This window comes from Colletes gigas, unplaced genomic scaffold, assembly GCF_013123115.1.
Source record: "Colletes gigas isolate AHSC1104 unplaced genomic scaffold, ASM1312311v1 Colletes_gigas_Sc00011, whole genome shotgun sequence".
Classification (NCBI taxonomy): domain Eukaryota; kingdom Metazoa; phylum Arthropoda; class Insecta; order Hymenoptera; family Colletidae; genus Colletes; species Colletes gigas.
In genome coordinates, this window is record NW_025106640.1 from 8,799,158 (window position 1) to 8,824,471 (window position 25,314).

At 38.7% G+C, this 25,314-nt stretch overlaps 6 protein-coding genes and 2 non-coding genes across 21 annotated transcripts in view; 5 read left to right on the forward strand and 3 right to left on the reverse strand.

Moving 5' to 3' along the window:
* Positions 1 to 4,043, reverse strand: part of LOC122398468 (ABC transporter A family member 1-like) — a 31,632-nt gene extending 27,589 nt beyond the window's left edge. For 2 of the 6 annotated variants that reach the window (XM_043398335.1, XM_043398338.1), the window contains exon 1: positions 3,300 to 3,649. The gene's annotated coding sequence lies outside the window, so the exon portion shown is untranslated. Of the gene's footprint in view, positions 1 to 1,895; positions 2,203 to 3,299; positions 3,650 to 4,025 lie in introns of those variants that run through there. The other 4 variants (XM_043398334.1, XM_043398332.1, XM_043398337.1 and 1 more) reach the window with 4 other exon arrangements.
* Positions 4,044 to 7,240: 3,197 nt separating this feature from the next.
* Trnay-gua lies at positions 7,241 to 7,335 on the forward strand. The gene is made up of 2 exons: positions 7,241 to 7,277; positions 7,300 to 7,335. It is a non-coding gene; the product is annotated as a tRNA-Tyr (tRNA).
* Positions 7,336 to 7,721: 386 nt separating this feature from the next.
* On the reverse strand, positions 7,722 to 7,794 carry Trnar-ucg. Its single transcript has one exon. It is a non-coding gene; the product is annotated as a tRNA-Arg (tRNA).
* Positions 7,795 to 9,388: 1,594 nt separating this feature from the next.
* On the forward strand, positions 9,389 to 18,995 carry LOC122398469 (b(0,+)-type amino acid transporter 1). 2 transcript variants are annotated; one of them, XM_043398339.1, is made up of 6 exons: positions 9,389 to 9,801; positions 16,680 to 17,030; positions 17,227 to 17,978; positions 18,167 to 18,380; positions 18,471 to 18,776; positions 18,855 to 18,995. In XM_043398339.1, exons 1-6 carry the CDS (start codon positions 9,777 to 9,779, stop codon positions 18,917 to 18,919), a joined length of 1,713 nt encoding a protein of 570 aa, XP_043254274.1. In that variant the 5' UTR covers positions 9,389 to 9,776; the 3' UTR covers positions 18,920 to 18,995. The 2 variants fall into 2 exon arrangements, with proteins under 2 accessions (XP_043254274.1, XP_043254275.1); XM_043398340.1 differs by lacking the exon at positions 9,389 to 9,801 and adding an exon at positions 16,346 to 16,495.
* Positions 18,996 to 19,169: 174 nt separating this feature from the next.
* Positions 19,170 to 23,401, reverse strand: LOC122398475 (uncharacterized protein C1orf131). 6 transcript variants are annotated; one of them, XM_043398350.1, is made up of 4 exons: positions 23,275 to 23,401; positions 22,182 to 22,347; positions 19,982 to 20,052; positions 19,170 to 19,730 (listed from the first exon to the last, which is right to left on the reverse strand). In XM_043398350.1, exon 4 carries the CDS (start codon positions 19,719 to 19,721, stop codon positions 19,209 to 19,211), a length of 513 nt encoding a protein of 170 aa, XP_043254285.1. In that variant the 5' UTR covers positions 19,722 to 19,730; positions 19,982 to 20,052; positions 22,182 to 22,347; positions 23,275 to 23,401; the 3' UTR covers positions 19,170 to 19,208. The 6 variants fall into 6 exon arrangements, with proteins under 6 accessions (XP_043254285.1, XP_043254288.1, XP_043254287.1 ...); XM_043398353.1 differs by lacking the exon at positions 19,982 to 20,052; XM_043398352.1 differs by lacking the exons at positions 19,982 to 20,052; positions 22,182 to 22,347; positions 23,275 to 23,401 and adding exons at positions 20,112 to 20,182; positions 20,307 to 20,471.
* Positions 20,001 to 21,227, forward strand: LOC122398472 (exosome complex component RRP4). The gene is made up of 3 exons (XM_043398343.1): positions 20,001 to 20,282; positions 20,353 to 20,593; positions 20,686 to 21,227. Exons 1-3 carry the CDS (start codon positions 20,149 to 20,151, stop codon positions 21,196 to 21,198), a joined length of 888 nt encoding a protein of 295 aa, XP_043254278.1. The 5' UTR covers positions 20,001 to 20,148; the 3' UTR covers positions 21,199 to 21,227.
* On the forward strand, positions 21,227 to 22,767 carry LOC122398471 (nicotinamidase). The gene is made up of 3 exons (XM_043398342.1): positions 21,227 to 21,783; positions 21,891 to 22,135; positions 22,203 to 22,767. Exons 1-3 carry the CDS (start codon positions 21,589 to 21,591, stop codon positions 22,765 to 22,767), a joined length of 1,005 nt encoding a protein of 334 aa, XP_043254277.1. The 5' UTR covers positions 21,227 to 21,588.
* On the forward strand, positions 23,120 to 25,243 carry LOC122398474 (DNA-directed RNA polymerase II subunit RPB7). 3 transcript variants are annotated; one of them, XM_043398346.1, is made up of 8 exons: positions 23,120 to 23,387; positions 23,550 to 23,659; positions 23,728 to 23,887; positions 23,959 to 24,009; positions 24,077 to 24,142; positions 24,465 to 24,536; positions 24,614 to 24,647; positions 24,718 to 24,805. In XM_043398346.1, the coding sequence occupies exons 1-8, from the start codon at positions 23,376 to 23,378 to the stop codon at positions 24,732 to 24,734; spliced, it is 522 nt and encodes a 173-aa protein (XP_043254281.1). In that variant the 5' UTR covers positions 23,120 to 23,375; the 3' UTR covers positions 24,735 to 24,805. The 3 variants fall into 3 exon arrangements, with proteins under 3 accessions (XP_043254281.1, XP_043254283.1, XP_043254282.1); XM_043398348.1 differs by lacking the exons at positions 24,465 to 24,536; positions 24,718 to 24,805 and adding an exon at positions 25,076 to 25,243; XM_043398347.1 differs by lacking the exon at positions 24,465 to 24,536.
* The last annotated feature ends 71 nt before the right edge of the window (positions 25,244 to 25,314 follow it).

Here is a 25,314-nt window from a genome sequence, read left to right on the forward strand (position 1 = left end):
AACAGTCCACAAAAAAACGAATAAAGGATTATTCGTCGCGCGATCGTCGTGAAAATGAATCGAGGGAATTGGCACAATTGCCGCTGCGTTCGTGAATATTTATGCAAAATGCACGCATCGCGATGAATATATGTTCAAGATAACGAGAAAAAAATGAAAGTAATGTCAAGGGCTTAACGACGATAAAACGATGTAGAAAATCAAACAGAGGGGGCACGATGAGCGATAACTTCATTGTTTGCACTGCACTAAATTAGAAAGTAGCTCGACGGTTAAGCTATTAGAAGCACAGACGCGTAAATTACCTCGATCGCGTTTCCAGTTAATTAGATTCCAATTAAAAATTTCAATTACTATTCGGGATAAAATGATTACGTAACAAGTAAAATTACTACGAAAGAACAATGTGATTATAATAAGCAGGTTCAAATGTTGGATTCGTGTACGTATACATGGTTAAACTTCTTTCTTTTTTTTTTTCAACTCACCCACGTTACTTTGGACATAATGGACACTTAGGCTCTTGAAAATAATTGGAGGATCGGTTAAATGACTCTGTCACTTTCTCAGTAAGCCAATGCTTTAAGAGCTCCAACTTGCGCTACAAGTCTATTACTCTGTGAGGACATTATTATGTGGATTAAAAAGGCAGTGTCTTTCTTGTTGTTACCAATGTTTCATCCGTATTATCGAATTTGTCTAAAAACATGAATATTCTCTGTACCGTAAATATGGAGAAAAATTCATAAAACTTGACGCCAGCGTACGGTTTAAGTTACGCCTCGAAGAGTTTTAGGGGGCGAAGCGAGCAGTCGGGTTTTTTTCTTCGGAGAGAAAAATGTCGCGATGACAAAGTGAAACGAGATACATACGTGTAATGAAAGAATAACGGGGGCTAATATCGAGAAGACAGGGGAATAGGAACAAACCGGCACGTAAGCGTATAATCTCGAAGCACTACAAAGACCCTACGAGATTACTTGTTGCGGTGCACTCGTCGCGCACGTATCCAGGATTTAATCGCATCAAACGAAAGTCGCGTAAGCCGCAGACACGGCGGAAGAAGGTTTCACGATATGAACTCGCTGTCTTCGCGGCAAAACAAAAACTACCAACGCGATATTCGTACCGCGCGAATCTCCATCTCGAGAAAGGGTAGGCGAACGAATTCCCTCAGAACCTGATTATTATGTTCCGAAAGCTCTGATCGCACCGACCTCTTTTACTTCCTCCTATGAAAGTGCCAACTTGGCTCATTACCTTCGTCTTCCCATCACGCAGTGCCTAACCTTTTAAACGCACGAACAAAGGTAGTAATACGTCGCGATTTGGATAAAACGAACGCAAATAAAACGATAGCATCGAGAACATTGTTTCCGTTCGTCTCGCTGGCGGAAAGCTTAATCGAAAAACACGGAGACATTTGCATCGCTATTCTCTGCACAAATCCGTTAATTGAATTTGCGACGTTCGTCATAAATTCGTCATTCATTTGCAAAAGAAGGAGGAGGCAAATCCTAAATTCTTCGAGACAGATTCGCTCGTTTGTTACAAGAGCGCCATCCGTTTCCGTTCGTTTAAACGGAATGAAATTTCATTCTGCGTTCAACTAACCGCACGCATCTGTTTGCATCGTTCAACACTCATAATGTTCTCTGTCGCTGACTCACCGCCGGATGAAGTCGAAAAGCATAATTGCCCGAGGGGCCCTCGATCCATCGCGAGCAAAGAAACACCGTTTCCTTCCGGAAATCCTAACTCGGACGTGTGTTCTGTGTACCGATTAATTCGGGTCGCGGAGCTTTAGAAATTCCCTTTTCCGTGCCTCGAATCCCTCCCTGGTCCCGAGTCCGCGATCCTTACGAAACAAAGGGTCAAATTATCACCGTGCTAACCTTTTCACCGTCACTTTGTTTATCATCACGTTCTCCTCGTTTACGTGTGCACTTCGACGACCGTGTATATCGATCGGAAACGCAGCGGAGACCACCGTGTCCCGTATATGCAATCGCGATCGTACGATTTTCGGTGTATCTTACTCGTTCCTTGTTTCTTATGCTGGCGTCTCTGTTCGTTACAGGAGTCGCGCTGGAGCGAGAGAGAGAAAGAGAGAGTTACCCACGTCGAGTCGGGTCTATCGACCGGTGAGAATCGGAGGGCGGAAGAGGGTCAGAGACGCGGTACACACTGAAAATTCTGCACGATTACGGGCACGGTACGCGTATCTGCACACATCTCGGCACAATTCTTCCACGAGTTTCTCGTGCTCGCGGATGCGTCAAGCTTTCCTCCGGTCAACGAATTCTAATTCGTTTAGGACGCTTTTAAAGCGATTACTGGTTGTGCATCGGCACGCAGAGGTCGCTAAACGTCGCACCCGTGCATCTGGTAATAATCCGTTTAATCGTCCTTGTCATTAGCATCTTCGTGATCGTTCGATCTCATTCCACTCGCGATTTCTCACTTTTGATCGCGATACGATAAAGTCGTAATCGTTCGAAAATCCATGGTCCTCTGAACCGCCAAGTGCTTTTGTCTTCGCGTTCGTGCACGGAGGGTACAATGGCTGAAATTAATCTACCGTGGAGTCTCTCATTTTTCGCACGAGCTGGTAAACCCTCTTCCTCGTTTTCTCGATGTTCTCGTGATTCGAAAGCACATTCTATGACGAAATAACGTATCCGCGCGATCGAACACGATCGATGGGAGAACAGTCCGACAATCTTTCCCGATTCTTTTACTTGTCTCACCTAAGATACTTCCCGACGATCAATCTACGGTAACATGGTCGATGCGGTGTTACCGGAGCGTGTTCCAAGTTCCAGTTAAGGGTTCGTGTCCCTCTGATCGCGAAATATACGCGCGCGCGCGCGCGCTTGTGCACGCGGATGAAAGAGGAAAGCGCAACCGAGCGGAATAGGTGGAGAAAAATAATGAAATAAGAAACCGAGAATGTAATAATAGAGTGGACTAAAAAAAAAAAAAAAACACGTTTCGGGCGTCAGAAATTACGAAACAAAGGGTCGAAAGGCGAGTCGAGGAACGAGGGGTAAACACGAGAAAGAGAGGAAGGGGGTAGTAAGAGGACAAAGGAAAATGATGGCAAAACCCTACACGCATTACTGAATTCCTGGCTGTTACCATTCTTCTCTCTCACTCCGCACCCTGCCCTCTCGTTCACTCTGTCCCTCTCATACAGCACCCGCTTCCACTCCTCGTGAAAATCGATCCGCTACCGGCCTGGACAAGCAGTCCACGTTAAATAACTCGCGAGTGCAACTCTCACGATGAAACTTTACCTTATTACCCCTCGAATCGGCCGACGACCATCGTACGCGAGATTCCCCACGGCACAGGTTAAAGGAGCTCATCGACCGGCGTAACGAGTTTTCTTGCTTACCACCGTTAATACTATTACAAACTTTGCTACGACACTGAAAGAATGGTCCTCAAGAACGATAAAACCGACGATATCGCGGTTGGAACACGGCCGCAAATACGATGAAACGACAGTAGGTTGGAAATAACGACAACCCGACAACGTACCCGTCGGCCGACGACGCCAGACTGCCCGAGAGCGCCACCTTTCTTGCCTGTTCTGCTTCATCCCCACTATTATCCCTTGTATCGTTTTACACTGGTCATCTCTCTCTTTTTTGCGGCGACGTCTCGCATGCTATCTTTCTCAGTTCTATCCACCCTTTTATCCGTATTTTCTTTCCACTCGTTACTCGTTTCATTATCTAATCCTATATGCCAATTGTTTTATTATGTATATTCTATATTGCCGCCTCTAATTACCGCGTAACTTCGTGTATTTTCTCATAACATTTTGTCCATCTTCATCCAACGCTCTTTCTGTTGCTTTCCTATTGTATTGTAATTTCTATGCTTTCCTCTACACGTATATTCCTTTTCTCAGTGCATCTCCTTCCCTCTCCCTACCTTTATTATAATTCTCTCGTGTCACGCTCATCTATCTTTCTCTCTATTCTTCTTACCGTGTTTCCATTCTCTTCCCCTACCTTCGTAACCCTCTTTCTCGCCCTCCAGCCCGGTCATGATCCGCACAGGCGCACCACGCTGTCACGAACAGGCCCGCGTCTGCGTTCTTCTAACGTTCTTTGTCCCTCCAATTCTTTCTCTATTCATCCTCTTCCTTCGCTACAAGACTATTCGTTGGAGTAGCGTGATCTGGAGGGAATTACCCGCCCGTCTCACCCTCCGGCATCGGGAATACGTTATGCTGCCTGCCGACGTCAGCCGGCGGATGGCGACACGCGTTTTCATCCTCTTGCGCCATCGTCGGGGGACGTATGACCGTGCGGGGTAAATTATGCACCTTCGACAAAAATGACGTTTTTAACGTGCATGTTCGTAGGCTGCGTTCGGGGGTGAACACTCACAAACTACTGCATCGATTTCAATAATTTTTTCATTGTTCAAAGTCTCTTCCCGAATGACACAACAAATGTTTTCTTGACCATTTATAAGTTTTTGATCAAATAAATTTTCTAGGAATTAATATGTAAATACAAATTGGAAATTTACCACTTAAACATTTTGGTAAAAATTTATTCATAGGTCGGGTATTAGTTATTCATTACATAGATCAGGGCCAGCGAACTTCCTGCTACGGGCCGTATGAAGTTCATTCCCCACTTGTACAAAGTCTAAAGTCCAAAATATACAGAATGTTTCAAAACAATTAGTCCCTCTGTCTTGGAACACCATGTATGTATTGTATTCTTTGTAATGTAAAATGTAGGAGTCAAATGGATATGATGGGGGTTGTTCAACGGAATAGACAAAGCGGGGAAGGAACTGCATGCGACCCACAGGCCGCAAGTTCGCCAGCCATGACCTACATTAAAATGTATCGAATACTAAAACCGAATAAAGCAGTCTGCATATTCTAATCTATCGTATACGAAATGCTAATATATTCGCCATTCATTGACTGGGCAATTGTAAATTACTTGCGCGTTTTATATTTTATAACGAATGTATCAGTCATTGGAATACTTATTGAAGTACATTTGCGTTTACTATTGTATAAGACGCGATCGATAAATATTTAAACACGGAAGCATGCGATCAATAGTATTTACATGTATAAATATATATACGCAGTTCGTTTGTAATTTAAAAATAAAAGGTACCTATAAATAAATTCTGTTATCGTTGTACAAACTGCCCTAACGAATACAGGTACTTCCTAATTGTGACATGTAACCTTCGATACGAAAGTTTAAAATTAATTGTCCTACTATACATACAAGTCACCCTAAAACAAACGACATGTCTACATATAGATATTTAATTTTGTATACGTTAGCAACGACGCTGGCGATCGAAATAAAAAAAAAGTACACGCAATCGAAAAGGGGTTCCGCTGTATCGATGACATATATTATTTAATATGTGGGAAAATACATAATAGAATTTCCCACGATTTTTGTACCGTATGTTGTTACCGCACGCCACGATTACGCGTATCTATGGCATACATGAATTTAAAAACGTAATAAAAAAATCGCTAAAACGAGTGTATAACATCGTGCAACAATAACCGATACAATAATTGTATCGCAAAACGGTTGCATCGTGTCGGATGATCGGAGATTGATCCGATAGACGTCTCCGAATATTTATCGAAGTTTCCAAGTATCTTCAAGTATTTGCATGCCACTGAACTATCCTTTGTACGAATTTCCGGCTACTGGTAGAGCAATATCGAATATTTACTTCCGCGGAGGACGATGTTGACTATTTTATTGATGTACTCTCCTTATAAGCTTCTTCGATCGAAAATTCACTACTTTACTTTTTTAAGTTTCTCCCGGCGGACGCTTAATACGTGCACTAAACAAACATTTTTTAAATTATTTATTATCCACATTTTATAATCAATTTTGTACTTGTCCTTTAAAACAAGAAACTAAGAAATATCCAAAATATATTTGGTTGCACGAACGAATGGATGAAACAAAACCAAAAGGAAGGGTCGTCTGAAGTACGACTGACATTTAGGTGCGGTTATGTCAAAATAGATTCGCTATATTCTGATTAGAGAAGCGACACACCCAGATGGATTTTACCGTGAAAATGCTTCGAATCGATACGAATCATTCGAATAAAAAAAAAAACATATTACGCAATCCTATGCGAAAACAAATTACCATTTCCCGACACTTTGAAAACATTGATTCAATTTTAGAAAGAACAATATAACGATAATTCCAACGAGAACATTTAGAAAATGTGTCGAATGATGGTCGACTGAAGAAAATAACAATTAAACGAGACAGGAAAATTCGTCGTTCATCGGATACATTAATAGCCTTTATCTGTCCTAAAACAACTTCCAAGAGGTTACCGCGTTGTTATCGTTTCGTATTACGCGCTGACAATATGCTAATTGGCCACAGTAATTAAATTAACAGCCACACTAGCACGCATTAATTGTTTCTACACTTGACAACGATTTTCATCCTTTCAGATCGATTAGATACGTAAGACGACCTCGAACTATGCTATACGTACATAGATGTTAATTAACCTGATTGGTAATCGTCTTAATTTACTCTAGATAATTTCTAATTACGCTCTTTCAATATTGAAAGAAAACGTTCGCTAATTACATGTTTTATATAAAAGCTACATAACCTATACAATCATAACCTGCACTAATTGATCGTTAATATACATATACTGTAATATTTCTTCTGATTATTTTCGATGATGGTCTACAAACAAAAATATACATGAAATCCGTGATAACATTTTAAAAAATACCTCCGACCTTTATAATCACGATAATGTCAATGCGTGCGACAAATAATTCCTTTCATCTTCGCGTCACATTCACTCTTTTATCTTTCTCTGTTGAAAGAAATGTTTCGAGGTCAAATTGCTCCTCAAACGTGTTCTTTATCGAAGAACTTGATGATAGTCTCGTTATAAAGAAACGAAAGATTGGAAATATTATATTCCGTTACATCTTGATGAATTATTTCTGCTCTAAATAATGCACAATGCCCATCAAGTTTCTTATCTCTCGTGTTCTGTCGTAATTCACGACTATGATGCACTTCGTGTGCAACATAAACGTTACTTCGAAGTATTAACTCAGTCTTCCTGAAACAATGTTCGTAACTAATACAAAATCAAACGATCCGAATGAATCTATACAATAATTTACTTATCATTATTTTAACGACAGACCAGAATCGTCGAACCTTCGATAGCTCAGTTGGTAGAGCGGTGGACTGTAGTAGGCACGATTGAATTTCAGACATCCATAGGTCGCTGGTTCAAATCCGGCTCGAAGGAATTCTTTTTTTATTCTCACTTTTTAATGCATTATATATTGTAACAACTTTGTTATTCTAATAATATTTTTGTTACCCAATATTATCAATTATTAATGATGTAATTACTTTTGCAATTAGCTGTAAGACATATACTGAACATTAACATACAGTATAAAATGTTAAGAGTGTATTTAATAATTCTACGCTTCTACATTACAAATGAATGCAATCGTTTTCATTTCATAACGAATGGACGTAGAGAAACAAGTAAATAAAATTATATAATTACTATTCGATCAAAATGTCGCTAAGAAATAATGAATTTACATGTAATATGTATTTTTTTATTAGTGTATAAATATTATAAAATTAAACAAAGTCAAGAAAAAAAAAAAATTAACCATTCGACCGTGACAGGACTCGAACCTGCAATCTTCGGATCCGAAGTCCGACGCCTTATCCATTAGGCCACACGGTCAGTTGTATGATTGTATCCCAACTTTGAATATTATGGTGCTTACCATAGTATATTATTTTTAAATATCAAATAACATATTTTATATTTCATGCACATCGATCTAATAAAGTAATTAATTCACATAATATATCACTTCTCTTGCACTATACATCTGTAACGATTTAACACCAAGAATACGTTCTTATATTAGAAAGGCTGAAATATTGATGTTAATGAAATAATAATCTATACACACTAACATTAAAAACAAACTAAAACAATTTCAGAAAATAATGTTCAACATTTTTATTCTTATAATTCATTAATTTTTTCATTTTATAAAAATAAAAATTAGAAAATTTCTTTTGCATGATAACTGTTTAAAGCTATGTAGATATTAGATATAAAAGGAAACACTACATACCAAATTTCTAATTAAATAATATTAAATTCACGAAGACAAAAATATTGTCTGTGCATCTGTAGGTAACATTTGCGATACAGGTAGACTACTTATGGTAATTGGTGTCGCGCATACTGCAATACCGATCTGGTAAGAAACCATAGGTTTTCGAGCGACCTTTTTGTTTGGGGCACGGTGATCTTGAGAACTATGACCAATGAAAATTACCCCCACACCGTGAGACACGAAAATACATCGGTAGATCTATTCTGTACCTAGTCTGTGGTTCAGTCCTCAATTCATGATACATTCTTTAATGATTCAAATACGTTAAACAATTCATCCGAATAGAAACGAAGTTACGATGAGTTGTTAAATATAATCACGTGATGGATTTTTGTAAAAATACAATAGTAAATATGTCACTTGACAAGTTATTATACGAAGCTGGTAACTTTCTCCTGGAGAGCAAGAATTAATGTTCCCCGGTCTATATCGATGTTATATGTAACACTGGCATAAATTCTGACTGTGTAAACGCACTTGCTGTGCCGCAAATATTAAATGTAAATACGTAGTTGAAATTACACATTATGGAACGTTTCAAAAGAAGCGATGGAGTTTCCAGTTTAACCACGGAATATTGAAAAGTCAACGAAACAGAAACGAATGATCACAGTAATAATCATCCCCGTGTTAAAAATTAGCAAACAACGATATATATTAGACCCATTGACACAGAAATGAATATTCCGAAAACAAAGTCTAGTTAGATATTGCATTACTGAAATCATTATTCGGATAAAATATGTGCATATTTTTTTTTTTTAAATTACTTCGAACAATCTACGTTCTACCATACGCGTAATGGTGGAAATCTTCGTTCGATGCTCGAGGAGAAAAAATGAGAAATATTAATAAGATTCGATTCGTCGAAGCAGCGACGAGGAATTAAAGGAACGCTAGAGCATTTTATAGATGTGATTTAGATACGATATCGATATACAGATACGATTTAGATATTTGGATATTACGGATTTACGAGGTGCATCCGTAGGTGTCCGGTAGAACTCGAAAGACAGAAAAACGATATCGAGCGAGTTCGGGCGCCGACGCTGGGCGCTCCGGCGTCCATCCTTCCTTCCCTCTCGCTCTTTTAGATTCCCCTACCCGACCTCGTTTCTGTTCGCTGTTCGGCGAGTACGTCTCCTTCTGTTAAACGCCCAGTTCATCGTCAGAGCTGGTCAGAGCTGGATCGGGATTTATATCGTGTTGCAGTACCGTAGATTCGCGCGACGCATACGGATATTCGCGGTAGAAAAGCCGAAGTCAGAGACGCAGAGGATTCGCAGGGCAGAGGAGAGTCGCGACGTGGTGACGCCGTTAAAGGAATCCAGGCAGAAAAGAAGGGCGTACGGAACGGTCGCCCCTCGAACCGCGAACGAGAGACCTGCGAGCAAATTTAGCGCGAGAAGAGAGTCAGACGGCGAGCAGAAGACAGCTGTAGTCTGGCAAAGGCAGTGGTCGCACCGAAAAGTCGGCGTGGTGTCATGAGAGGCGGTCTCACAGTCCGCCCTTCTTATCGGTCCCTATTAGAGTCATGCATGTCGCACCTTTCAAACGAGGTGAGCGACGCTTTTTCCTTGCCCATTCGTTGGCCGTTTTTTATCCTTTTGCCGCGCGATATCGTCGTGGCTGCTTGGCACTTGTTCGTAATTGGAAAGATTCGCGCGCTTTTTACCCTCGCCGGGTCCACTTCATTCATAAACACTGCTCTCATTCTTAGGGCAAGATCCTCTCGTCGAGACTGACGAGCTATACGAACACTGCGTCAAGCGTGCGCGATTGTTACTATACACGAAAAGTTTCGAGTTGCGCGGAACCGTTTAACGCTGACCCTGTCGAGACTCTTTTTTATACAGAATATTTTGTTACTATAAAAACATAACGAACTCTATCGGTATACTAATTTTCACGTAAAATATTTCCGACTAACGATTAAAAATATATAGATAATAAGCGAAATCACAGAAACTGCTTTACATGTAAATATTTCAAAAGTTACCGGTCAGAAGGACGTTACTTGGTTAGCGTAAATCAAGCGCAAAGTGTTTCGAAATCGTCGCGGAAAAAGACACTATTCATCGGTCGAACAAAACCTGTTGGTTCCAAGCTCGTGTTTGAGTTATAGAACGAGATAGCACGTGCCAAGTCGCACCGCCATTTTAGTTTCGCTGTACCCGGCTGTCGGTGAGTGTAATCGTGTATTAACGTTTTAGTCTTGTCTGGCGGATTCTCCTAACGCTGTACTATACGAGAGAAAATACTTATAATTTTCTACCGTGCGATAATGTTTGAAACAAACAGCGCAGATGACGTAATGCAAGTTCGTTAGAACAAGTAATAATGAATTGTTCGTGGAATTTGGTGTTGAATTTTCTTGTTTGAATACACGAGTATCGTGTTACATTATTCATTCCACACGAACCTCCAGTATTATTTAGACTCTTAGAATTTCTTACTTACATACTTCCTTCAGCTTGTGTACAGAATCCACCCTCTGGCCCTTCCACAACAAAGGGAGGAGGGGAGCGGGGGGAAGACCCAGAATTACCATCCCCCTCGACATTCTCCGTATGACCGAGACAGGGTACTCGAACGACCCAGTCTTCTGGGTACCATTACCTGTAAGAACGGTTTTCTATAATATAATTTGAACCCATAATTTGTCAGCCAAGAAGTAGACCCAGTGACGTACGACGCTAACACTGTACCCGATTTAGTTATATACCCAGTTGATATTCTCTTACGCGGGAAAACAATTCAGATCCTATGTTTTTCAAACGTACAATTTCTTTGTCGTCTATCACCTGGAGTTTTTCAAGTGTCACGTTACCTTATAGAAAGAGAACTGCCCTTCGTACAGAATTACTCTTTATCGCTATCTTCTATTACAAGAGAAGTGCTGATAACACTCCGAAGGTTCGCAATACTGCAGCTGATATTATGCACTAGGTCATCGCATAAGTACGTGCCATTCGTTCTTCTTAGAATTATGTGGTCCTCGAAACCATTTCACTTGTACCTGAAACGATACGATTCAATAGAAATTGTAACTTTTATGGAATCTGAAACCCGTTAAATCGACGAGTTCCGTGAATCCCAGAGTTAATCGATTCTCTTTCCCTCCCCGCTGGGTCAATTTTTGCCGAGCTCGTGAGAAGAGTGGGGACAGATCGTGGAAATCGAGCCGTGCAGTTCTCTGCGCTTTGCCTTTAATATCGTATAGAACAACACGAAACGCTATTTAACGCGTAGCACGTAATATACGCACGTGCACCGTTTGATCTTGGCAATTTCGGATGTTTACAGTCGCGCGTAATTGGCACGGATAGCTATATATGCGGCCGATTCAACGAACCGTTCCAAAGCGGAACTCGCGGCAGTGAGGTCGAATAAAAACGGAAACGTTCGTTAGGTCTAAATGCAATGGAAAGTCTTGGTTATGCAACCCGAGAGCCCGACCACCGAAATCTACGGACAGTTGCGTCATCTCGTGAAACGGAAAGCTCGAGTTGCAGGGTGCATGGAATCCTTAAGTTATTCCGAAAATATCTTCGTGCTTCCTGTTTGATTCCCTCCGTGGAGTGGCAATGCCAAAGAAAATGACCCAAGTCAAGAACACGTTCGTTCTAACATTATTTCTTTACACTTATTATACCGAATCGAACGTCCAGATTGAAATAATCGTACGAAGAAATAGTTTCTTGTAAACGAGCAAGCATTGTGGATACAAGTTCGATGCCGATCGAACACTCTTCCCACGTTTGAGTTCGCGGGTTTATTTTTAACGTTTCACAATGAATATGTGCCGTACGAAGTGGCCGTAAATAGACGATCGAGTTCTTCAACAAATCACTCGAGGGAGAAGAACGACGACAAACGCTCAGGCGACACGTACCGTTTAAGCCAATTATGCCCGTTTACGCGCAAACCAATACGCGCGTTAATTCTTTTCAATGGTGGTCCGTCGCTATCTGGGTCATACGTGCTTGAAAGTCCGTCGGTTCTGCGGTCAAAATTCGTTAGGTATTTTTTATTCCTTCGAGAACCGCGTGGAAGAAAATCTCTGATTTAAACTGTAAAAGCTCACCGATCACTTCCGACGTGACCGTTCCTATCCGCGTAACGTCGTTTCGATTTCAATTTATATTTTATGCGCGAAGAAAAGCTATCTGCTCCGGGTTATAAGACAACGGCGAGCGTCCGTGATCGATAAGACGAAACGAAAATCATCGAATCGTCGGCTTTACACGGGCGATATTACGGGCTTGGCATGGGAAACGAATTGAACGTTTCCCAGCGGTATTTGCGCAACAGAAACGGGAGCTTTCGGATATCAACGGAATGCAGCGACGTTTCAACGCGATTTTCGACTCGACGAATCGATCGACGGGTTCACGCGTCCGGCCAAGTGGTTCAAAGTGTAGACCACACGGTTCGCGGAGTAGGTCACCATGAACCACGTGTCGACCGTATAGGACTCGGAGACAACTGTTGGTCGCGACGCAAAAAGCCGTTCCTCTTTGTCGTAGCCGTTGATCTCTCATCGTTTCAGATTTTCTGCAGACGCGTACGTGTCGCCGGCGGCTGCGAGGAGGTCGTAGAAATGCAGCTCTCGTCACGAACGAGACTCCGTCAAACGAATTTAATTGCTTCTAGGCGCGATTTAATGCTCATTTTACGACCGACTCGACCTTCGTTGTGGACGCGCGAGTTCGCGAGTCTACGCGCGCGCGAATATCGGTTCCTTTCATATACGATCAATTAAACGCAATTGGATCAACTCGATGCTTGGCCACAATGAGCCATTAGCGCGCAATTTAACAACAGCTCTATGGTTTGTTAATCATACGTGAGTCCCAACGACGCTGACGATTGTCTTCGTTTCGTGGCCGTACGTTGAAGATTAACTGAAAGAAAAGTACGGGATAGTGTTACATTCACTGACAGCAAAGCAATTTTTAGAGTAATTCAAACAAGAATAAATAGATTAATATGATCAAAGTACTTACATTTTATAATACGATCGTCTGGATTTCCATTGATCATCTTTCTTTGACATTCCACGGTGGAAATTAATATTTTCAGTTCCTTGGTAAAAAATCTTCTCAGCCTATGTGATAATTAATGCATTTAAAGGAATGTAATGTTTGCGCAGTATCGATAGATAAAGTAACCATCGATAGACACTGCTTATTAAACTCTGCAAACGTCAGTGTTAGCCAGCGTATCGTGTTACCGGTTCGAAAAAATTTGTAACTTAATTCGTAGCGCGAGAACAACCGTGACAGGTGACAATCACCTTTTATCGAGCAACATCTTTGTTACTTGAATCGTTTAAAACCATTAAACTCGTATTCCCTTCGAGTCGAGCAATTAGATCGCTCGACGATAGAACGAAATATCGCTCGCAATTGCTTTTAAACAAGACCGAATTACATTCTGCGTACTCTCGACACGCTTCTCCGGTTGAAAACGACGCAATAGCATCGGCGAAGTAACGAAAACCGTCTTTCTTACCCTCTTTCGTTTTACTTTGTACGAGCATTTTATGTAACGCCTCGTAAAATAGTTTTGCGATGTTAAACTCATTGTGTCTCGGTCGCATAAATCATCTCGAAAGCCGCGGGACGTTGGAAATCATTTTCGGTATTGCGTCATTGCAACCGAACGATCAAAGCCAGAAAGACTTTCGTTACTACGGAGCGGTCTCATTGGATTTGCTCTATTTATAAATTCATACGATATTAGGACAATATAATCTTTGTATTTCTTCTTAGTTTCGTACATCAACCGAACCGACTTAACTTTTATTTCTAATTAATCGACGAATCTATGCCAAGCATTTAAGTGGTCGGTTTAACTTTCCGCCGACAGAGTACATATTCGTCGATATTTGCGAACTATACGACTAATATATTGTTAATTGCATACCTGACTAGGAACTATTACCAAGCATTTTTTGTGCTCGTGTTACATACAATTTAAAGCGCGTTATCATAAAAGAGTGGCCTGCGATACTTAACATAAGGTAACTGAAAACTTTGTAGTTTTTTTTGCCACTAAAACCAAAAGCATCCTTCCTCCTTGCAGGTCAGAAAGTTATAAAATCAGACCTAAGTATAATCACTAATACAAAAATAGAAGAGGAAGTATACTAAAAAATTTGTACGAATATTTAGGATCATTATCTTTTTGCAAGACGAATCTCTGATTAGACATAGTCCAGACGCGGTGACGTGGTGTTCCAATATTTGTTTATAATATTCTTTGTTAGGATCTACGATCTATGCGAACAAGATCACCTATTCCTGAGACAAACATCTTTCAGACTTAAATAGATCTATCTCCATGCATCACTGTGAGGTGTATACGTGATGTTATCATCTTTTTCTTGGTAGAACAATACTACTCCCTCAAGCTAAAATCCCTAACACGTATTTCTACAGTTGTTAACGATACTGATTTTAATCGTGCATTATTCGGTTCTGCATGAATTTCTGGCGCTGTTTTCTTTCGAATTCTTTTACTGATTACGCCGCAACTTTTGGTCATATAAATCGTTTCTTTAATATTTTCGGTTAATTACTAGCTATGACCTTGCTCTCTATCTAATGAAAATTTAATACGTGTACATTCAATAATAATAAGAAAACATATTTTCAAAAAATTTATGAAAAGGCGGTATTATTAATGTTCAACGCTGTGATTAGATATTTTGGCGTTTAAAACAACGAAATATTCCTGTAACTGAAAAATGACTACGACAGAAATAATTTATGTTTCGAATTCTTGCGTGTAATCAATACACGAGGTATTCGTGACACAAATTATTTATTGCTGTCAGCAATTTGTACAATGACTTTCATTAACGCGTTCGGTAATAAAGTATTACAGTCTGAAAATATACTCGAAAGAATGCACCCTCGTATATTACGTATAGATCTTTGAACTTGGCGGATAAGTGCTTTATCGGAAAATCGAGTCGAACGTTTGAAACATTTTCGATGGATATTTCTGCCACGCAAAAAAAAAAAGAAAAACTCGCACGCGTGCACCTTTCAGGGGAAAAAGTGAACGATATTTTAAGGTGGACAGTACTTTAAATGTTATACGATGAAAAATCATAGCAGGCGTCGAGAAAATCGATAATCCTTTATCGAAAGGTCACCTTGAATAAGAAACCACGCTCGACACGCCTGGCGTATTACGAGCGTTCAATCGCTTCAAGACTGAATCCGTTTTGAAAGAATGCAACGTGCTCGTATTGCGCGCCATTATAAGCAGTTAATGCGTTTATTCCACACGATCGTTTGATCCAGAAAGATTTATTGCCTTCCTATACGGCTTATCAGTCGTTTGTTATCCATAATATTGATTTTCGACGTGCGTGTAAAATCGCGGAACCAATTACGAGAATGATCAATCAACTCTGTATCGACCTGTTCCGATATCATTTCCGCCGTACAAGGTGTTGGTTTGAAAAGTTATAAAGTTTGCGAAATATTTACAACTGGTAACTATTCGAAAGTACATCCTGTATAATCGGAGGAAAATCGCGCGTGTTGTTCTATTGTGCGATGATACACGTAAAGAAGGCATAACGATCTCGGTCACGAGAAATCTTTTGGCATCCGGCCACGAGAACTATTACGGTAACAGCAACGTCCCAAAGATAATAATATATGTCACGTGACGAAGTAAACACAAACTCGACGATCTGCCACTTTTCGGATCCTCTCAACAATTACTTTGAATTAGTTCGCTCATCTTTCGTTAGTCACGGGAAGCAAACGACGCGGTACGGTCGCGTGATTTGAACCGCAAGTGATTTTTCAAGCAACACAGTGGTTCTTAAGCTTCTCGAGTCCGTAGAAGATATTTGAATTTATTTCGAGTCGATCGAGTTTATCGAAGCAAACCTGGCACGGTTTTTGCTCGAGAACAATTATCGCGGTACTTGATACAATATTATAAATTATTATATTGTTAAAGATTCGCGGCGCAGTGTAACCGGCTTTTCGAGACGGTGTTTAACAATTACTGGAGTGCACACGACTACCAGCACCGATTTAACAGGCTATATCGAGCAGGTGTTTCCTATTCACTTAAACGATGCGAATGGAACTATAAGTGAAACTGTTTTTTTTCGTGGGACAACCACCGTTTGCCTGTCTATGTCGCGCGGCAGTGAAGAATGCTAACAATTCCACTTGTCGATAACTGCTGGTAGCAAATGATAGGAATCAATGACGGGTAAAAATTCCATTCCTTCGCGAAAGTTCATACGATAATTAGTAGGATAATTAGTGAAGTTACGCTTGGATCATAAAATTGAATGTTTGAGAGAGTAGCGGCGTACGTGATACGTTGGCAGATATTTGCATTTTATCGTGTTTCGGAGGATAGAAAAGTAAAAACATGAAATGAATTGTTTCAGCTACCGTGGGACATGATCCACAGACGAGCAACGGCAATCAGCCGCAGCAACAACTGCAACCCGGTAGTTGGAGTGGAGCTCCCGAGACAACGTTGGTCTCGCGATCAGCTAGGATCAATGGGAACAGCAACGGCTGGAACCCCGTTGTTACGACGCCGTTTCAGCCTCAACAACAGCTACACGAACGGAAACAAAAAGAAACTAAATCTGGGGATGTGGGAGATGATGAAGACGGGGGTGGAGGGGGTGGAGGGCTGGAGGGGGCGGACCCAGAGGAGAACAACTCTGTTCACCTCAAGAGACGGGTGGGACTCGTCAGTGGGGTGGCTCTAATCGTTGGTACCATGATAGGTAACGGTCGATAAACGTTAAATATCGGTCACCGATTTCGGTGAAACCTCAAACCTCGACCCGAAATTATGCCAGCTGTTATCATGAACAGGATGCCTAGATCCACGAGCGTGTAAGGTTTTACCAAAATCGGGAACCCGAGGGACCTGCACTTTAATCGTAGGATGCATAACATTTGTTTACGTTTCTGGTCCAGGTTCCGGGATATTCGTTTCGCCGTCAGGGCTTTTGGTTCGAACTGGCAGTATTGGAATCAGCTTCCTCGTATGGACGGCCTGCGGCTTGTTGAGTCTGTGCGGCGCGTTGGCATACGCCGAGCTGGGTACGATGAACACGAGCAGCGGCGCCGAATACGCATACTTCATGGACGCGTTCGGTGCTCCGCCTGCTTTCCTCTTCTCGTGGGTCTCCACTTTGGTCCTGAAGCCGTCACAGATGGCGATCATATGCCTCTCGTTCGCGCAATACGCGGTAGAAGCGTTCGCGGCCGATTGCGATCCACCCGAGGAAATCGTAAAGATCGTCGCGCTCCTGGCGATCATACTTATACTGCTGGTGAATTGTTACAGCGTTAATCTGGCCACGGGTGTGCAGAACGCGTTCACTGCGGCCAAATTGATCGCCATACTCGTTGTAATCGCCGGCGGTTCTTACAAGCTGATACAGGGTAACACGCAACATCTGAAAGGCGCGTTCGACATGATTGACGGCAACAATACCGTGAACATCGGAAGACTGGCCACGGCCTTCTACACTGGCCTGTGGGCTTACGACGGTTGGAACAATCTTAATTACGTCACGGAAGAAATCAAAGATCCCTCGAAAAATCTGCCGCGTTCCATCATGATCGGTATACCTCTTGTCACGCTCTGTTACGCGTTGATAAACGTCTCTTATCTAGCCGTGATGTCGCCGTCGGAAATGATCGAAAGCGAAGCCGTTGCAGTGGTAAGACGACAATCTGTAATTTCATCGTTATTTCGATTAGAAGCCAAGAATTAGAACAGACACCTAGCATCCTCGTTATATTTTATAGCTAAGATCGATCGGATATCTCGAAAAGAAAAACTTTAAAAAAGCATACAAGTCAAAAATCTATTCAACGGAGAGAGTCATCCTTCTATAATGTTTTGCAGACTTTTGGCAATCGGATTCTTGGCGTTATGGCGTGGCTCATGCCGCTCTCGGTTGCAATCAGCACGTTCGGTTCCGCAAATGGTACTCTCTTTGCAGCAGGTAGACTATGCTTCGCCGCATCCCGAGAGGGTCATTTACTCGACTGTCTCAGTTACGTGCACGTGCGACGCTTCACTCCCGCGCCAGGACTTATCTTCCACTCTCTCGTTGCAGGTATCGTTCATACGTCTATTCTAAACAGAACGAAATATACATTAGTATAGAGATACTAATTATTTAATGAAATACGTTCACGTCAATTAGGAACGATGGTATTGTCTGGAAACATAGATTCCTTGATCGACTTTTTTTCATTTACCGCTTGGATCTTTTATGGCGGAGCAATGCTTGCTCTGTTGGTGATGCGAAGGACCAGACCAAATCATCCACGACCATACAAATGTCCGCTGGTGATACCTGTGCTCGTACTTGGAATCTCTGCGTACCTGATTGTAGCACCAATCATTGACAAGCCTCAAATCGAGTACTTGTACGCGACCGGGTTCATATTTGCGGGCATGCTTGTCTACCTCCCATTTGTTAAATACGGATATGTGCCCAAATTTATGGGTAAGCGGGAATTTAATAGGAAGCAACACACAAGGAACAAATATATTGAGGGTAAAATATTACTTTTCTGATTTGCAGAAGGTGTGAATGCCTTCCTTCAGATGTTACTCGAGGTAGCACCGACGGCTGCAGCCTTTGACTGACCTCGATCGAATGCAAGGAACGGTTCTTTTAATGCCAAATCATTCCATTGCAGCATCGTGAACCATTTGTGGATATCTATTTTAAATATGCATAGACAAAAATGTGTATCCTATTATTAAAGCTCGCAAAGCTGGCTCAAATGAATTCACAAACATGAAAATATTATTTTATTACTCATTATTGTTCGTATATAACATATAATATATGGAACATGTTATTGTTAAACATAATTAGTTGATGTTGTATAGATTACGATGAAACAACTAAAACTATTTTAAACATTTACAGTTAAAATTTCATCTTTTTTTTTTTTTTACTCTGTGGTTTATCGCTCACTTTTCCATAAACCTCCAATATATTATCAGATTTTTTCTTACGAATCTTTGTAGTTTTATGTTTTACCATACTACTCGCAGCTCCCGATACATCTTTCTCGTTTTGTTGCTTTTCCTTTTGCCTTGCTTTTTGCATTTTCAATGTTTTATAATTTACTCTCCTGTTTTTAGGAGGTTTTGCGCCTAAATTTAAAACAAGCTCGATTTTTGATTTCTTTGCCTTTGCTTTTTCAAAGCCGGATATACCAAATCTCATAACTTCGTATCTAAAACGTTTCATTTCTAATTCTTGTTTCCTTTTTTGATCTTCTTTAGTGTTGTCCTGTGCATCTGTCTTTTCTTTGTCGTCTCCAAAGTTAACATTATCCTTTACCTTTTTCCTTGGCTGCTTATAATTAACTGATACGAATTCTTCTGCAACGTCTTTTTTCATCCTCGACACCCGCGTCGGAATAAAATCTTCCATTGTAATGTACTAAAAAACAATGAATACTTATTAGCAGTGAAATTAGTTGAGGCTAAATAATAATTACATACATACTAAATAAAATGATACCTAAAAACTATTGTACAATGTTGAATATTAAATTATTAGTTATATATCTATTTTCTTCGCATGTACACGAACAACGACTAATAAAAATAGTTACCACATTTCTAATAATTATACTATTCGTAATATCAATTACACTCATAAAAAATTTACAATTACTAAGGTTTACTTACATGAACATTGAAAAATTGCGGGATAGAAATGGTTAATACAAGCGATGCGTAGACATAACCTCAAATACAATCTGTGCATGCGTAAAAGATAAGAAAAAATAAGTTTGAGCATATCGATAATATTTCTTACCTGTATAGTAATATAGGAAAATTATAATTTAATTGCGATGGAAGAATATCCGCCGATTAATATACGTTTGGCTGTAAATAGAATTGATCTAAATTTAATCAGGAGCGAAGATATACAGCCGCGAATATATACACCGGGAGAAGAAATATCTAGTCAACCTGATTTTTTGAGGTAATGAAACTGCGTGTAACTTACCTATGAATAAGTAGCAGAATTTTCATTCTATACGAATTTTCATTAGGGGTCACGGAACATACGTAGATGATGAGAACACATTACGTGCGTCCGTAGCTGGCGTTTTAGAAAAAGTAAACAAACTTATTTCGATAAGACCCTTGAAGGCACGTTATCAGGGCGAAATAGGAGATGTTGTTGTTGGCCGTATAACCGAGGTACAACAAAAACGATGGAAAGTTGATACTAATTCAAAACTTGACTCTGTACTTTTACTATCTAGTGTCAATTTGCCTGGAGGAGAATTGGTAGGATATAGAACTATACCATCTTTCGTAACTCGATATTTAAAGTGTAAATGATTTTAAATGCACATACATTTTTCATTGTAATCTATCAGAGGAGAAGATCCGCAGAAGATGAACAAACAATGCGACGATATCTTCAAGAGGGAGATTTAATTTGTGCAGAAGTACAAAGTAATTTTGTAGATGGCTCGCTTTCGTTGCATACCAGAGTCTTAAAATATGGTAAATTATCTCAGGGTATAATGATAAAAGTTTCACCAGCACTCATAAAACGAAAGAAAACGCATTTTCACAATTTGGAGAATGGTGCAAGTTTAATATTAGGAAACAATGGTTATATATGGATCGGAGCTAGTAAACAAGATACCGACAGATCAGAGGGTGGTTTCACTCAAGATTTATCAAGGATCCCACAGGAAAATCGCGAAGTTTGCGCACGACTTCGTAATTGTATTTTAATTTTAGCAAAATGTAATATGCACCTAACAGATACATCTGTTACATATGCTTACGAAGAATCTATGAAATATAAAGTAAATAACTTATTAGAACCTGAGGCAATGGTTGATGTATCATTATTAACTCATCAAAGACTGTCACAATGATTCTGTATTACACTTATATAACTACATGTTACTCGACATATAAACAGAATATATATTTTATAATAATTCTTAATGTAAATTTTTAATTTACGACAGACACTAATAAATATTTTTTAGTTTCTAATAAATTTTTTTTAATATTCACATGCAAAATATATTAAAATGTTATGACATTGAAGCAGGGTGTGTATGCTCCACTGAATGAAAATATGAAAAGTTAGTACTGCACTGCAGTAAAATTGAAATAGATCATATAGAAATACACTGCAGTATTTTATCAGCAGTTTTGCCTGTAAGGAGGTATAAAAAGAAGTATATAATGTGGCTGTGCACTGCTAAAACGAGTATTGATTAAACAAATTACTTAGAGACAAGTAACAGCAAAGGAATATGGATGCATGTTTCACTGCTTTTGACAAAGATGAAGATGGATATTTGTCTCTCACAGAATTTGAACTCATTTGTCGTGCATTGTTTCGTAACGATCGCGGAAAAATTTACAGTCTCGACAAGAACCAGTTGAATGAAATATATTCTGTATTTGACTGGAAAAAAGATGGAAAGATTGATAGAGAAGAGTTCGAGGTATATTTGTAAATATTGCATGCCCAACATAACTATGAGATCTAATCTAATCTAATTATAATGTTAAAAATTGAAAGTGAGTTTAACATTTTTTCATAATTTTGCAGATGTGCTGGAATCGTTGGATTAAAATATGTTGTCGTCCAAAGAGTGTTTTTTTGATCGTTGATGTACAAAACGATTTTATAACGGGTTCGTTAAATATAAAACAATGTGCTGCACAACACGATGGTTCAGAAGTGATCGAGCCAATCAATCGTTTGTTGGATACTGTACCATTTGATGCAGTATTTTACTCTCTTGATTGGCATCCTGTAGACCATGTCTCTTTCATTGATAATTTACATCTTAGGTAATTAATACATATTTGAATCTTATTAGTACACTTTTATACTTACAAGTTGAATATCTTTCTGCAGAGAAGTTGATCCTAGCAGCGAAATTCCAAAAGAAATAGCACAAGTTTATGATACGGTTACATTCAAAGGACCACCGCTACTAACGCAACGTCTTTGGCCGCGTCATTGCATTCAAGACTCTTGGGGCGCAGAGCTTCATAAAGACCTAAAAATCGTTGATAATGCAATTAAAATATACAAAGGAACAAATCCAGAAGTGGATTCATATTCTGTGTTTTGGGATAACAAGAAATTGCAAGATACCACGTTGTCCTCACAATTACAAGAAACCGGGACAACAGATATATATATTTGTGGACTAGCTTATGATGTTTGCGTCGGAGCTACCGCGGTTGATGCGCTTAAAAGTGGTTATCGAACTATTCTCATCGACGATTGTAGTCGAGGAGTAGATCTCGTAGATATAGAAAAAACGAAAGCTACCGTCATAAATGATAATGGTGTGATTGTGAATTCGAATCAGGTAAAAGCAATGGTCGAAGGAAAAGATCGACGACCGGAACTTGGATACAAATTAGCTTTAGAAATAAAAAAAAAAATGAACTCCGTAGATGATGATAAATAATTTAATTTCACATTCGATCTATAATTCGTATAAATTAATAACTAGCATACCGGCTTGCCCGAAATTAGTACGTGAATTAGTTAAATTAATATAATATTACATGTTACAGAGATAGTTCTGTTAAGAATTCCTAAAATGTATTAAACCAACTAGAATAAATATATTTTTCTGCATCAAATTCGGATGTGTTATCATTTTCTAAAATTAATTTTTGAATCCGCAATATGCTTCTTGTATAAAAATGTAATATAATAAGAAATAATAAAAATATGGATGTAAACTGTTTCTTTTTCTATCCACATCTTCCCGCGCAATTAATGATACATAACCGCGATATCTATACTATCAATTTCAGAAATTATATTTTAATATTGATTCACATTTTTCCTTGTAAATCAATATCGTAAATAAATAATTGACGAAATACATAGAAAAATCTACCCAACATTTAAGTAATTATAAACTCTTGAATAAAAATGAAAATTCTCCATAAAAGATGGTACTTACTCGATTTTCGAATATAACCTAAAACAGCGGCACATACGTAGTGCACCTCTCGAGCTTTGAATTTTTAAATATTGTTTGATTTTATAATATTAAAACACATCATGTTTTATCACGTAAGTAATTTCAGTTGTACGAAACTTTTTTCCATCTACTAATCTACAAAGAATCTTAACAAACAGATACTGTAATTGAATAACGATTAATAATCCAAGATTAGAAATAGTTCTTGACTCGATCTAATTGTATTGTAATTGAAAATTATTATACCTTTGTAGATATCCTTGGAACATGAAATTTTGTTACATCCTAGATATTTTGGACCTCAATTGTTAGATACTGTCAAACAAAAATTGTACACAGAGGTTGAAGGTACCTGCACAGGAAAGTAAGTTCATAGTTTATAATTGTATTAAAAGCAGGGAAATTTACATTAAATAATTTATGGTATTTTAGATACGGTTTTGTAGTTGCTGTAACAACAATAGATAATATAGGTGCAGGTATCATACAACCAGGACAAGGATTTGTAGTATATCCAGTTAAATATAAAGCCATTGTTTTTAGACCATTCAAAGGAGAAGTATTGGATGCTATTGTAACACAAGTAAACAAGGTAAAGAAATAGTTATATACATGTATATAAAAGAACAATATTACTGGTAATTTCTTTTTTCTTTTCAATAGGTTGGAATGTTTGCAGAAATTGGTCCACTTTCATGTTTTATATCTCATCATGTAAGTTACTCTCGAACGAGTCGTAATTTTATAATTTTGTTTAATAATTTAGTAATATTGTTTACAGTCAATCCCAGCAGATATGCAATTTTGCCCAAATGTAAATCCTCCATGCTACAAATCAAAAGAAGAGGTAAATTTTGTTACAAATAATGTGTTACATAGTTCTACTAACCTTATAATTATACAGGGTATTCTGCCACTCCTGGGAAACATTTTAATGGGAGATTCTAAGGGCCAGAATAAGACGAAAATCAAGGATACTAATTTGTTGATTGAGGCTTCAAAAATGATCTTTTCGTGAACGATTTGAAATTTTTGAATAACTTTTTAACAAAGCCTCGATCAAGAAATTGATATTCTTGATTTTCGTCTTATTTTGCCCTCTAGAATCTCCCATTAAAATTTTTCCCAGGGGTGGCCAAACACTCTATATATGATAATATACATTACAGGATGTAATTATTCAACCAGATGATGAAATAAGATTAAAAATTGTTGGTACAAGAGTTGATGCTACAGGAATTGTTAGTATTGAAGCACATAACATTTCTTTCTTTATATTTTATGCTACTAAATGTTAATATTATATTTTTATTTACAGTTTGCCATTGGCACATTAATGGATGATTATTTAGGTAATTATATATTTTATCGACTAACAATTTTATTTATAATACTGTCTTTATAAACGTATCTCTTTTGTAGGACTTGTGTGCAACTAAGGAGAATAAAGATTGATTGTATAGTTATATCCATAAATTTGTAACAGTAAATAAAATTATTTTTTACGGAATAATATTAAAATACATTTCAATAAGAGATCAAAACATATAAGTTCCTCCAATTGCTATAATATCAAACAAACAAAGGAAAAAAATTTTCTTGAGAATTATTAACGAAAACAATTTTTAATCACAATATGTACATTTAATATAAAATTCTAAATATAATTTACAAAATTAAGGAACATTTAAACCAAAAATGTTTTATTGCATTTATTAATAATAAATAATTTAATTGTTATTAAATGCCCATAACATACAAGTGATTATAATTATAGTAGTGCCCACTTAAATGTCCGCGGTCAGGACCGGCCGTGGTCGTTGGTGGGCATGGTTAACTTCTCCGAATTCAACGGAGATAAGGAAAGAGGATAAACGCGAGTGAGATACAATAACTGGCACCCGAAACCATATACAATGTATCGATAACGACCACGGCAATTTGCACAACTTTAATAGTATTAACAGAATATTAATACTATTGTGGGTTTGCTTATTCTTACTCCATTGGTGTAAACTG

Bases quoted from the DNA above. Each gene is read 5' to 3' on its own strand.
- LOC122398475 (XM_043398353.1), bottom strand. From the start codon at position 19,721: ATGGAAGATTTTATTCCGACGCGGGTGTCGAGGATGAAAAAAGACGTT.
- LOC122398474 (XM_043398346.1), top strand. The intron at 23,888-23,958 runs GTAAAGAAATAG...TCTTTTCAATAG, and splicing joins TTGTAACACAAGTAAACAAG to GTTGGAATGTTTGCAGAAAT. The intron at 24,143-24,464 runs GTAAATTTTGTT...TATACATTACAG, and splicing joins GCTACAAATCAAAAGAAGAG to GATGTAATTATTCAACCAGA.
- LOC122398472 (XM_043398343.1), top strand. From the start codon at position 20,149: ATGGAAGAATATCCGCCGATTAATATACGTTTGGCTGTAAATAGAATT. The intron at 20,283-20,352 runs GTAATGAAACTG...AATTTTCATTAG, and splicing joins AGTCAACCTGATTTTTTGAG to GGGTCACGGAACATACGTAG. The intron at 20,594-20,685 runs GTAGGATATAGA...GTAATCTATCAG, and splicing joins ATTTGCCTGGAGGAGAATTG to AGGAGAAGATCCGCAGAAGA.
- LOC122398471 (XM_043398342.1), top strand. From the start codon at position 21,589: ATGGATGCATGTTTCACTGCTTTTGACAAAGATGAAGATGGATATTTG. The intron at 21,784-21,890 runs GTATATTTGTAA...ATAATTTTGCAG, and splicing joins TTGATAGAGAAGAGTTCGAG to ATGTGCTGGAATCGTTGGAT. The intron at 22,136-22,202 runs GTAATTAATACA...ATCTTTCTGCAG, and splicing joins ATTGATAATTTACATCTTAG to AGAAGTTGATCCTAGCAGCG.
- LOC122398469 (XM_043398339.1), top strand. From the start codon at position 9,777: ATGCATGTCGCACCTTTCAAACGAG. The intron at 17,031-17,226 runs GTAACGGTCGAT...TTTCTGGTCCAG, and splicing joins AATCGTTGGTACCATGATAG to GTTCCGGGATATTCGTTTCG. The intron at 18,777-18,854 runs GTAAGCGGGAAT...TCTGATTTGCAG, and splicing joins ATATGTGCCCAAATTTATGG to AAGGTGTGAATGCCTTCCTT.